The sequence below is a fragment of the Sebastes fasciatus genome, chromosome 5 (genome assembly GCF_043250625.1).
Source record: "Sebastes fasciatus isolate fSebFas1 chromosome 5, fSebFas1.pri, whole genome shotgun sequence".
Taxonomy (NCBI): domain Eukaryota; kingdom Metazoa; phylum Chordata; class Actinopteri; order Perciformes; family Sebastidae; genus Sebastes; species Sebastes fasciatus.
Genome location: NC_133799.1, coordinates 6,400,589 through 6,414,137, shown reverse-complemented (window position 1 = coordinate 6,414,137; position 13,549 = coordinate 6,400,589). Strand labels below are relative to the sequence as shown.

Below are 13,549 nucleotides of genomic sequence, written 5' to 3'. Positions count from 1 at the left end.
TTCAAACTTGGACTGCCACTTTATGTAAGAGCAGATCACCCTTCTTCACACACACACACGCACGCACGCACGCACGCACACACGCACACACACACAGACAGTCTCTTTCTGGTAGTATAATACCCAGTACAACACTATAGTGTGTGATCTCGGCTTGGAGGTTTGGGACCAATTCCATTTTCTGCTGCAGGGATTCAGGTCAGGAATCTAAAAGTGGGCCTAGTACCATTTCCTGCGGCACCAGGCGTGTGGCCCCTCTGTCCTCAGACTATTAGCCTCTAGGGGTGGGGAAAAAAATCAATACAGAATATTATTGCGGTATTTTGCGTGGCAATATTGTATAGATACACAGACGTCAAGTCGATCTTTTATCATATAAACTATTAACCTCTTAACGATCCGATGACCCGCCGCTGTTCTGTCTTTCAGGGTTCACCTCTGACCTCAAGATATGTGAATGAAAACTCTGAGATGAACAGAGTGCAAACTGTATCTTATTAAATGAAGCAGATGTTGACAAACTGCATAATTTGCAGCTGATAAAAGTTAATAAATCGTAATATATCTTATCGCAAAACTCAGCATATCGCAAAATGTTTAAAATCGCAATAAGATCCTATCGTGAATTAAGTATCGTGATAATATTGTATCGTGGGGCAAATGATGATTCCCACCCCTACTGGCCTCTAATATTTACACTGTAACTTCTGTGAAACGAGTACAAGGATGCATGAAGTGTGTATGTGTTTGTGTCTATCAGCAACCATGTGTGTTGCTGTCTGAAGTGGCCTTGAGTCCTGTACATGCTCACTAGCTGTAACTCAACAGAGCATGACGTTTGACATGTTTTCCATTTGAGGAAAGTCACTGGGAATGTCTGAATATATTAGGGGGAATTTTACCCTTTCCTGTAACACTGTTGTGATGTTGGTGACCTGAGAATTGTAACTTATTCTACAGTTTCACTGACTGTAAGTCACTCTGGATAAATATATCAGCTACATAATGATAACAAAATATCAATGTAAAGGGCAGCAGTCTCTCTGAAGGCAGGGGAAAGTCAGGGAGTTTTGTAATTGTGTCTTTTTGTTGTATATATTTCGCAACATATTTATATATTCATTGATGAGATGGTTTTTTAATTCCAACTAGAGTGACAACCAGACTGAAAAGCATCAACAAATTGGGGGAGTTAACAACAGATTTTGAGAAATGGAAGCACTCTGATGCCGTTTATATGGAAGGGTCACTGAGTTGTGGATCCTGTGTGATTGTAGCTGTAGTGGGTCTGTATGTTTGAATAAAAGCCTCACCTCTAACAGGTAAGCACAGCTGGGTTTTGCATTGCACACAGTCATGCTGTAGTGTTTGTGTGTTTAAGGGGTGTTGGAGAGCAGCAGGTTGCATAATCAGTAGCTAGACAGATGATTTCTGTTTTAATGTGTAACTCAAAGAGAACAGCACTTAAACGTTGTAAAATACAAAATCATGGTTGTGATCTGTTCTAAAAGATGAACTGTTTCCTGTATTATGCAATCACATATATCACTGATAAAGCCTCTTCTTTCTTTATTGAAGTTCTGCATTTTGTATCAGCAGGAGAACCAGGTTCAACCCCCCAACATGCTCAAGTGTCCTTGAGCAAAACACTGAATCTCCACCAGCTGCTGTTCTCCAGCTGACCCTGATCTCTAAAATCTGCTCCTCTCAACTAATCAGGGTTCAGTGTTGTGAGGACTTAGATATTAGTAATTCTGCTCGGTGTTTAACAACAGTGCGATCATTTTAAACTCATAGTGATAAGTATTATTAGAATATTGAGGCAGGGACATCACGATTGGTAGAGTCATGGTAGCATCTCGTTCACTGCACATGTAGTTGTTCAGGCGCACGACATGCTACTAAAACAAAACAAAATGTGTTGGTGGTGTGGAGATAAGAGTGTGAGATGGATAATTGGCAAGGGGGAGAGCTAGTTGACGTTAGCTGTTTCCTGTTAGCAGCTGGTGGGCAGCACCGTCCTGCTTGGTTAAATAACGAAGCCGACAGCTAATTTCAACAGAGGTCACATTGCGTTGGTTACATTATGATGCGTTCAGGCTCTGTTCAGTAAAAATGAGTATTGGGCGAAGGTAAATTTTAACGTTATCAGGATGTGTTCTTATGTTATCTTGTAAAATGAAGGCGAGAAACTTGAATAAATCCAGTTGTTTGACGGAGAAGTTTACACAGCAATATAAAATAGATAACAGAGAGGAAATTATGACCTGTTTAACTACACAGCTTTTAATTGTTTAAATCAAAGCAAATATTTAAATAAAAATACAATAATTTATCTCCAAAGTATTTGAATTGTGTGATTCTATGCAAATAAACACAATAGATGATGATAACAAAGTAAAAGGATAACATTTAGAGTTATTTTTCAGGATGGTTCTGGGACGGCGGTGAAAAAAAGTTAGTCTGGAGCCTTGTATACCAGCAATAATGCACAGCTAGCTGGTCATTGTTGTGAAATAAACCCCCTTGTGTCAATTATCCCACTTATTACACAGCTACTTACTTAAGAAATCAAAAACTTTACACAAAAATGGTCCACCAGAGTCTGACATCAGAACTGCGCCCATAGCAACGGTCTGCTGTAAAGAAATAACAGACCGTAGAACGCCGTGATTGACCAATCAGAGTAATCTGATTACTCTAATATCAATAATATTATAATCAATTTTGTGGCCTGTGCTACAAAACCTTCCACCTCTGTAGCACCAGTGCTATGTGCAAAAAAGTTAATGCACAGCCCTGGGTAACTTGGAAAATATGACACAACCAGTCTTTAGTTGGTGGTAGATTCTGTATGAGAATGCTTAAAGGCCATAAATGAGTGTGTGAGAGGAGGTGAAAGCACAAGCTAGAGGTGGGTTTTAGAAACATGTGGGTGTTTTCGAGTCTCAAAATCAGAAACGGCAAATCTGGAGGTGTTTAAATTCTCAGGGAAACGCACACGTCACATGTCTCTACTCCTCTTTCTCTATTGCATTTAGTTTACATTTTGGGCATTAATCTAGGACTGTTTCAGGCACATAGGTTTCAACACACACACACAAGTGGCCTGAGAGGGAAGCTGGTCCTTGAATTTTGTTGTGTATCACTAAGAAAATGTATCCGAGAAGCCCACAAAAGAAACCACATCTACTTAATCAAATAATCTTGAAAGGTCTGCTTTGGTCGTATTTCACTGGTGAAACATGAGCTGTGTAAATTATAGGTTGGACTGATGGATCAGGTCACAAAAGACTTCTATCACTCCCGTGTCAGAATAGAGATTAAGTGTACCATGATGAGGGGAATTGTTTTTCAGAGGCCTTTTAAACCAAACAAGAACAATATTTTAGAGGCAAAAACAAAAACATGACAGTTTGTGACATTCAAATTTTATTCTCTTATCTCCTAAATATCACCAAGAAGTAGGAAAAACTTTAATTTCCAGCAGCCCAGTGGTTCACTTCTTGATCTATAGCTGAAGTTAAAACATTTATGATGAGTAAAATTGGATTCATTAATAGATTGGTGGCATCCAAAACACCTCCCAGCACCATGAGTGTAAGCCGTGGTGTGTAGATGCCTGCAGGGGAAGACCACGTTCTATTGTTTTGTTACAATAAAACGATTAATGACCAGCCTGCAGAGACCAGGCTGCCCTTTCTTCCCACACAGATAACAACAGAATGAGTGTGATGTGTTATCTGCTGGGGTGTTAGATAGACGTTCATTCACGTCAGTGGTTCCTGGGTCGTATAGGTCAAGGGTTAACCCACAGGTCAGTGAGAAGGACAGGTAACGACTGCCTTGGTAGGGACTCTGAATAAGCAGCTTGTCCCTCAACTGGTTTTTATTCATGAAGGAAATCTGTAATACAATGCTTTGTTTTTTAACTTGTTTATTGGGGCATTTTATTGAATCATTCTCCACGATGATCTTCATTTGTAGCCGGGACATTTCTACTCCTGTTTGTTTTGTCTTGATTAGATTCAACTTTATTGTCATTGCAGAGATTACAGTTGCTGAGAAAGCGTGTGTGTGCATGCATAGTCAAAATACTGTGAATTTCAAGCCCATTTTTAATAGTACCAAACTGGCTGATGTGTCATTGTTATGTTGTTATCAAACTTTTATTTTATAAGACCAGTGATGGACTAAAACAAGACAAAATCACTGTTTGTAAAGAACTGCGACAGTATAAATAAAATACAGTATATACACCAGGCTGCAGCAGACTGTGACAAAGTATATGAGTTTAATTCAAAGTTATACAACCAGGGAGGAGAGATATTTATTGATTTTGGAGGAAAATTAATTTGTCACAGCAGCAACATTTGAGATACAGATGACAATCCCCAACATTCCCCATTAGATAACTGCACAGTGTGTTCCTCTGATGCCTCCCAAACAGCAGTGATCCAACCTGTACTCAGTTTATGAAAGCTCTTGTATTCACTGTTCTGAACACTGAATGTCTTGTAACACTTTTCTGCCACACAAGAAGTGATGCATTTTATGTTTCTGGTTTGTTTGGAGTTAACAGCAGAAGTTTGCACCAGTTATTATGTTATATTCAGGGTTTATTTCACAACAATGACCCGCTCGCTGTACATTATCCCGCTTATTACACAGCTACTTACTTCAGAAATCAATAATTTGACACAAAAACTCTCCGCCAGAGTCTAACATCAGAACTGGGCCATGGCAACGGTCTGTTATACATAGCAATATGCAACTGTATGCAATATTATAGCAACTGCTATAAAGAAATAACAGACGGTAGAACGTTGTGATCGACCAATCAGAATCGAGTATTCAACAAAGCCTTGTAATAAAGTAACTAAAACTGAAACAGACTCTAAGGCTCGCCCCAAACTGCATGTGATTATCATAAAGTGGGCATGTCTGTAAAGGGGAGACTCGTGGGTACCCATTCAGTTTTCTTTCCATAACTTCATAACATAACGCAACACATGCAAGACACACGAGAAATAAACGGCATACTACTGCAGCCATATAACAGTGAATTAGGTACTTGACTCGACACACACAGCAGTCTCAGAGGAGAGGGTCATGTGACTGAGACTGACCTGGAATCCCCAGGCCTAACTGTGTGCGCTATGGCAACGCTGTTTCCACCCAGGGGAGATAACATTACCACCCACCTGAAGCACACACACACACACACACACACACACGCACACACACACACACACACACACACACACACACACACACACACAGATGCAGTTCAATCAGTCAGTCATCAATGTCGTCTCATATTTCACTGCTGATATTTTGGGTGTTTTCACTCCATAACTTAGATTGAAAGTCTTATTTTAGTATAGGAGTTACATGACCTTTAAGATCTCAACGCTGATTTGAAGTGAATTTCAGAGACAGTTACACCACACAGAACATTGTTTGCTTACTAACTGAATTTCCTTTGTTTTGACAGATACTTTATGTTATGTTCATGTGAACTGAACTTCCAAGATGCAGAAAAGAAAGTCACAGATTTTATGTTTGCATTGTTTGGCAGTTTCAGTGAACACGGTTTAACTCTCTGTGGTCTTTCTATATCGAACCTGCCATAACTGAAGTTCACAGATTCAAAACTGAGACATGCAGAAGAATTTAATAATCAACAGGACATAATTAAAAACATAGTATGCTTGTTTTACTCCGCTTAATAAATGTGGTTGTATATTAAAAGACTTAATCAGTGTGGGCATAATGACAGCCTCCCGTCCTTTGTGCCTTAACTCATTTTAAACATTTAAATCATAGACTGTTGAAGTTACAGAGACGATTCACTCCCATTTTGCACTTTACCTGCAGGGCTACATATTGTTTACTGAATGAAACTGCATTGGTAGCAACTAGGGCTGTCAATCGATTAAAATATGCTGCTTTATACAAATGTATGTATATATTTATTATTGGAAATCAATTAACAACACAAAGCAATGACAAATATTGTCCAGAAACCCTCATAGTTACTGCATAAAGCCTAACAAACATGCTCAAATCATAACATGGCAAACTGCAGCCCAACAGGCAACAACAGCTGTCAGTGTGTCAGTGTGCTGACTTGACTATGACTTGCCCCAAACTGCATGTGATTATCATAAAGTGGGCATGTCTGTAAAGGGGAGACTCGTGGGTACCCATAGGACCCATTTACATTCACATATCTTGAGGTCAGATGTCAAGGGACCCCTTTGAAAATGGCCACGCCCGTTTTTCCTTGCTAAAATTTAGCATAACTTTACGACAAGCTATTATGACATGGTTGGTACCAATGGATTCCTTAGGTTTTCTAGTTTCATATGATACCCGTATCTTCACTCTAGCTTTAAAACAGCCCAGTACAACCTCTGAATCACATCAACTTTGACAGCCCTGTTAGCAACACAATGAGGCAAAGTGCTCATCTCGTTGGCTGCATCAGAGCTCAGCCAACTCTGTCCATAGCTCATCCCAGTTTCCGTTGTAGGAAATGAACGACTTTTGGTCGTGTAGCTCGCAGTGTGAACTGAAAGTTTCTGTTGTCTGAGAACAATTCTTTGAATAAAGGGGAGTGCTTGATTTACAGTCAAATGTAATGTTAATGGGCAATGTGGGTCTCTTGATTTTCACATCATATCTAGTGTGAAAATAGCACACGTAGAGAACAACATACGGAAACATGTACCGCTCATAAATATGTATAGAGCTGATACAAAATAGAAACTGCAGCACGATCCACAGTACCACAATGTTTCAGCAGCAATGTTTAGAGTTAGTTCAGTTAGATTTAACTTTGTGTTACGAGGATATCTGTCAGTGTCTTCTCTATGTGTTGTGACCTCTGACCCTTTCAGTTCCTTTTAATATTAGTGATCTCAAAACTGGAGTTTTTGTTCATTGAGTAAAGTCACCCAGCATCTTGACATATTTTTGACATGCCCTGTTGAATATGTACCGTACCATAAATACAGTATACGAGGAATAACTGGATGTTGTTCTTTACTGACTCTTAGATGCGGCTGACCTCTGACCCCTCTAGTCACTTGTCAATTGAAGTATTTGTCTCGAGGAGAAGGCAGTAAAGACGTTAGATGGTTTCTAGTTTGAATCCCACTGAGAAAAGAAGAGACATCTCTGTGGCAACTACTGAGCATGATGACTTCTTTTGCAAATAGCTTCACTTAACAGTATTAAAAGCCAAATGGTTGCTTTAGCACAAATCCCTATTGTGTCTCTCAAACTGATGGACTGTGCTGAAATTTGATCAGTTAGCTTTGGGTGCATGAAAGTTAAAATAATGACTTTTTTTGGTGTTTTTAGGTTCCAACCAAAAAGCTGAAGAAGTTTGAGAAGGAATATCAGACACTGAGAGAGAGCCAGCTGCAACAAGAAGACCCCATCGACCGATTCCAGGTAGGACGGGCACACACACACACACACACACACACACACACACACACACACACACACACACTAATGTTTAGATAAAAGATATCTTACTTTTCTTACATTCGTTACTTGTGATACATTGTTTTATTCACCCTACCAGGTCGGTTTTGGTTACACATTACAAAATCGCATACATTATATTCCCGTGAGAGCAACCTCGTTTCCTCTACATTTCAACTGAATAACTTCTCAGGTAGTGTTGAGTTTTAGAGATGGTAAGAAAATGCTTGGGTCTTTGATATATTTTTTTGCTAAAAATAGCCATGTTTCTAAGATTAGACATCTCCTGTGGAAAGAAGACTTTTCACACATCACAGACTTTTATCATTATCAGACATCTATAACATTTATTTTTGGGCGAAGCTGCCGCGGTGCTGTCAGAGGGTTTTTGGCTGCTGAAAGTGTCTTTATCTTCAGAGGGTAAAAACAGATACAGGTGAGGCAGATATTTAGAGATTCAGACAAACTCAAACAGTCAACAGACAGCATCTCGTCCTTTCATTTGTTCGGTTGTGTCAGGATTTCTTTCCTTTCCTCCTGGTCCTCTTTAAATCATTTTTGTTTTTACACAGTCAGCTCAGGGAACAGTTTAATTATTTTTTTCCCCAAAATTTTTCTCGCGTTTAAACCGACATAATTACAGCTGTACGGATAACATTTTTATTGTCTGCAGATTTTTCATACAAATTAAAGGAATAGCTATATATATATACTATTATATATAATTATACTGTAACAAGAAACCTGCTCTCTCTTAGTTAAACACATCAGTGAGTTGTTCACTAGTCAGTAAAACTCTGAATGGCTTGATGAAATATCCCAAAAGTCGTAGGTATAAAATATGAATCAAGACAAAAATAAAAGAAGTGCTTGTATTCATGGGTGGCGGATTGCTAAATTGTTAGCTTCTGTGGCTTTTCGACGCCAACAATAACGTTAATATTGTCGTTGCTTAGCAGCGGTATTCTCACAACTTAATCACTTGAATGCCAAGTATATCGTGTACACAACTTCCCATGTTGTAAACACAAGCTCATGAGTTTCATTTGAAGGCACCATATGGTGAGCATAAATATAACGGCAGAGCTGGAAGACCCGCCTGCAGGTTCCCGGTCAACTACAACAGCAAAGAAGAGAGAAAGTTGTGTAACTTATAAGACGAGGACGGTGTGTCGGAGTTGCTCCATCGTCAACCAACATGCTAACGCACATGTGACAGCATCACTCAGATGTGTCGATCACCAGGACGAAGAAAATATAGTTGGATAGTTCAAATAAGTACAAGTTTTTTGTTCAGTAAGGAGAGAAATAGCATCGTTTTTGAAGGTAAAATGTTTTATTTTATACTTTTCATACATATATTGGTATCAAAATGGCAATATGGCCTACCACAATTTTGAATTGCAGGAGAAGGAGGAAATCGCAATATCTGTTAAAGGCGAAATGTGTGTCAAAATACCATTTATAATTAAATATTCGTGAATATTAGAAAACATATCCTGGCCTACACGTAATATTCTACAGACAAAACATCTTTGTTTGGTACAGATCCCCGCAAAAATCACCCCATAATCATTTGAATATGTTTTCCATGAAAATGAGAATAATGCTGATAATGAAAATGATCATACCCTCTAATATCACAACTCATATCGCAATTGCAATATCAGTCAAAAATAATTACGATTAGATATTATTTTCAAAATCGTGCAGCCCTAATTGGTACTTTTGGGAGGGATAAAAATCATCGTCAGAATTCACCGCATAACATCACCAACAAAACACCAGTAAAAAAAGTTCAGTCAAAAAGAATTTTCTCACCAGCACCCATGTGTATTAAACATTCAAGTGAAACTATGAACCACACAAACAACCAGTGTGATATGTTGGCGTAAACAGCAGCGCTGTATAAGCTGCTGGTTCTGGAGGGAAGGAAGGAAGGACTTTTATTGTTGATAAGAGGTTGGACCAGAGCCATCTCCTCTGCAGCCAGTGGAAAGACTTTCTTACAGAACAAGGAGACAAAGCAGGAATGTAGCTGCTTGTAAATTAGCACAGGTTTGAGTTACTTTATGCTTATTGTAATTCAACATTTTCATATTGTTTATACTCCAGGTTCAGGTATGTACTCATCGTGTTTGGGGTGTGCGTTTGTATTTTTTACGGGTCTCGTTTGCTTTATATGTGTAAAATGTATGTGTGACTTATTCGGCCAGTTGTACTTTTTCTTGGCTGCTTTCAATGTTTATCTTAAAACAAAATAAAAGCATTGAAAAGAGAGCGAGAGAGAGAGAGAGAGAGAGAGAGAGAGAGAGGCTGGGAAGGGAACTCCGTTCAGGATCATGTGTTAAAGTTTAGTCTGTGCTGCTGGAGGCTCGATGTGAAGACGTTGTTGTTGTGACTGTGGACAGCAGCACGGTAAGCTGCCTCTGCTCCAACAAAGCTTTTAATGTAAGAGATTTTGAACAGGTTCTTATGCTTACGGCTTTTACTCATTTGAATTGATCTTTCCTAGATATTAAACTTTGATGTGTGAGATTTTATATGTTTTTCTGATTGATATGAGCTGGCCATGTTGACTGAAGTAGACTGTTTGGTAAGATATTGAAAGGTAGTCTATGGAAGATTTTAGTGTGAAGACTAAAACATGCAGCAGAGAAGAACCTCCCACACTAACTAATACGACGTAGGTCTTTCCTCTGTTTGCCCAAATTAAACCCCCCACTTCTATGCTCACAGGAAGAGATTAATTTAATCGGTCTCCAGAGCATGTGACTGTGTGTCTATGTTTATAGATGTTCAATTGTATTTGTCATTTGTGATCTGCTTTTTCATAATTGCATCATTATGTAAAAAGGTGCTCCAACAATTCAGCTTAGCTATACAGTTTATTTATATTCCCTGTATGTGTGTGGGTGAAGTTAGTGTAGGGTAAAAGAGGTCATCGTTAGGGCGACAGGATATCGAGGTCAGGTGACCGATGGAAACCGTGACAACTGTTTTGTCCCATTGAGGCATGGCCGTCATGTGAGACTGTTTAAGGGCAGACCAGTAGTCATGAGACTCCACTAATGGTCTACAATGGGGACTTTAAGATGATGTGGAGTGTGTGTGTAATTGAAACAAATAGAAAAGTGGCCGCTGCCTTTTCCTGATCAATAAAAGCTTCTTTTTTTTTTCCAGACCGAAAGCTGTTCATTTAATTTCAGAATTACAACACTCAGACGTAACTGAGCGCTCACTTCTCAGAGATTCCTGACATGATCAGTTTATCAAAAGGAAGCCTGTGCTCTAAAGTGCACTGAACATGTGATCCGTTTAGAAGTTTAGATGACATGCACTGATACATTGTCCAACTGTGTGTTTGTCCAGAGGGAGAACCGTCGTCTTCAAGAGGCCAGTATGCGACTGGAACAGGAGAATGACGACTTGGCCCATGAACTGGTCACCAGCAAGATTGCCCTTCGGAACGACCTTGACCAGGTAACACAGCACCTCCTCAGGATGTTTTCAAACCCACAATATAGTCTGCTTCCTCTGTGTCAACTTCTACTTGTGGGTAGAATTTGAGCAAATATGATTTAAAAAAAAGTTATTTTTACTATACTATATCCTGACAGTAGTGCATGAGACAGATAATCTGGAAAAAATATCATGTGCCTCTGTGTCCTCCGGTGCTCCTAATGGCATCTGCAAGATTTCACAGACCGGAGGAAAACAACCAATCAGAGCCGAGCTGGAGCCAGCCGTCTCTTAGCAGCTGTCAATCAATAAAATGAGAAAGTTTGTGACCCTGCAGCAATGTTGAGATCAGTTGAGGAAATACAAAGCACCGCCCACCAGCCAGAGTAAACTTTCTCATTTTACAGCTAAACAGTACACTACAAGATGTTTCTGAAAACATTTGAGACCAGAAATAGTCATTACAGTAACAGAATATGGATTCATATTTGATCAGCGCTGCTTAGTTTGACCGTTTGATCAAAGTTGGCGAGTGATTGACAGCTGCCTCTGTTGAATGAACAGCCAATAGGAACGCTCTCTCTCTGAAATGACCTGTGATTGGCCAAAGTCTCCTGTCACAGGCTAGATTTTTTAAAGCCTGAAAACAGAGCCATGAGGAGGAGCAGAAGTCTAGTTATCTATCAGAACACTTGAATTACAATATGCTGAAAGGTTTTTAAGGAATTTTTGCCCAATGATGCCAAAACTATTCTGCCTACTGCAGGTTTAAAGCTGGATTTATTTATTTGTTTAGTCAGGTTCTGTTTACATGTATTTATTCCCAACTATCAGAACAATGAGACGCAGAGTAGACTCCAAATGCATATCTCAAATGCGCTATAACTAACAACTTTTTGGGGTAATTTCAGACGTTGAGCTGATTAAAAAGCCGTACTAAGTTGCTGTCAGAGCTGTAAGCAGAAAAACATTCCCTCGCCTTTCCTGACATTAAACATCCTCAACAGCTGTTGTTGAGGTGTTCATAAGCATTTCTCCTCTCAATGCACCAGTAGTATTTTCTATTATTCTATTAATTTAGTATTTTCAGTTTCATAGCAGAAGAAATGCTTTTCAGTTGTACTGCCTTTTGTGACCTGTTGCCATTTGGGAAAGTGTTTGTAATACAGAAGTGTTGATTATTTTTACAATAGATAGTTTACTAAAGTTACCAGGGAGCAAAATACTGCCTCAGTCCCCAGCAGGAGGATTGTGTCTGTCTTTAATACTTGCACTACAGGGGTATTAGAGATTATCAGTGTGCAGTCACATATGAAAGTGAGAAGAATTTTAACTTTTTTCTTTTACTGACTGATGTAGATTCTGGTTGCCTTTTTAAAGTTGATAAAGATAATAATTACAGAAATTAGAAATAAGTTGTTTTGTTCAGTAAGGAGAGAAATAGCATAGTTCTTGAAGATAAAATATTTAATTTTCTTGTTGCCGTAAGTCACACAACCTGACCACCAGTAAAACACGTTCAACCAAAAAAACTTTTCTCACCAGCACCCATGTGAATCTCTAATAATGAAAGTAAATAGTACAGAAAATGGAAGTGCAAATGTTCCAGTGTCATGCTTTGAATGTGTTTGTGCACTCTGGTGGTTGTGTGGAAATGTCACTGTGCTATAGTTGCAGATTTGATATTAAATGAAAGGTCTCTCTGTTTTTGTTTGTGTGTGTGTGTGCGTGCATTCAGGCAGAGGACAAGGCCGATGTTTTGAACAAAGAGCTGCTGAGCACCAAGCAACGTCTGGTGGAGACGGAGGAGGAGAAGAGACGACAGGAGGAGGAGACGGCTCAGGTAAGATCTGCCCTCAGTTTGCCATCACCTAGGTAATTACAGCAGAAATCCAATCTAGAAAATAGGTAATATAATCACCATTTCAGATGATACTCAGTAGTTGTGTAATTAGTGTTGATCAACAGCTCAAACACACACCAACTAAACTCATGGCCTCTATCTTTAAAACTCATATTTCACTCTATAACAACCTTTCCTGTGAGTGGTGGTTACTATTGATCATCAAAGTAGCCAATATTGTTATGATTATTATGCTTAAAAAGAGACTGATGCTGTATACTATTTAACCACAGTTGCATAGTAATGTAAAATGTCTGCACAGTGGATGTGTGATTGCTGTTAATTCTTACCAAGGTTATTTTATCACCCTGACATTTGCATATGTATAAACATCATGTTGTAGTGTTATGCCAGCTCACGCTCCTCATTAATGTGAGTTTATGTTTCTTGTCATCTTTTTTTTGCCTCTCCCAGCTGAAGGAAGTGTTCAGGAGGGAGCTAGAAAAAGCAGAGCAGGAGATCAAGAAAACCACAGCGATCATAGCTGAATACAAACAGGTTGGTAATTACTTAGATCCATCTGCTGTATTGAAAATGGAAAAAAATACACATATTCTTTTCGTTTTTTTATGCACACTTTTTATTTATTGAGCACTTTGCATTGAAGTGTTCTATAAATAAAGACAAAATTATTAGTTACTGTAATAACTTTTGTACTCATGTCAGTCACATTGTCCCTATTCA

General features: G+C 38.9%; 1 protein-coding gene across 4 annotated transcripts in view; it reads left to right on the top strand.

Moving 5' to 3' along the window:
- rabgap1l (RAB GTPase activating protein 1-like) overlaps window positions 1-13,549 on the top strand; it is a 154,500-nt gene that overhangs the window by 133,481 nt on the left and 7,470 nt on the right. For all 4 annotated transcript variants that reach the window (XR_012593846.1, XR_012593847.1, XM_074634745.1 and 1 more), the window contains 4 exons: window positions 7,372-7,464; window positions 10,873-10,983; window positions 12,701-12,805; window positions 13,280-13,363. Coding sequence is in view for 2 of the 4 variants with exons in the window: in XM_074634745.1 (XP_074490846.1) it covers window positions 7,372-7,464; window positions 10,873-10,983; window positions 12,701-12,805; window positions 13,280-13,363 (393 nt within the window). In the remaining 2 variants the exon portion in view is untranslated. The remainder of the gene's footprint in view (window positions 1-7,371; window positions 7,465-10,872; window positions 10,984-12,700; window positions 12,806-13,279; window positions 13,364-13,549) is intronic.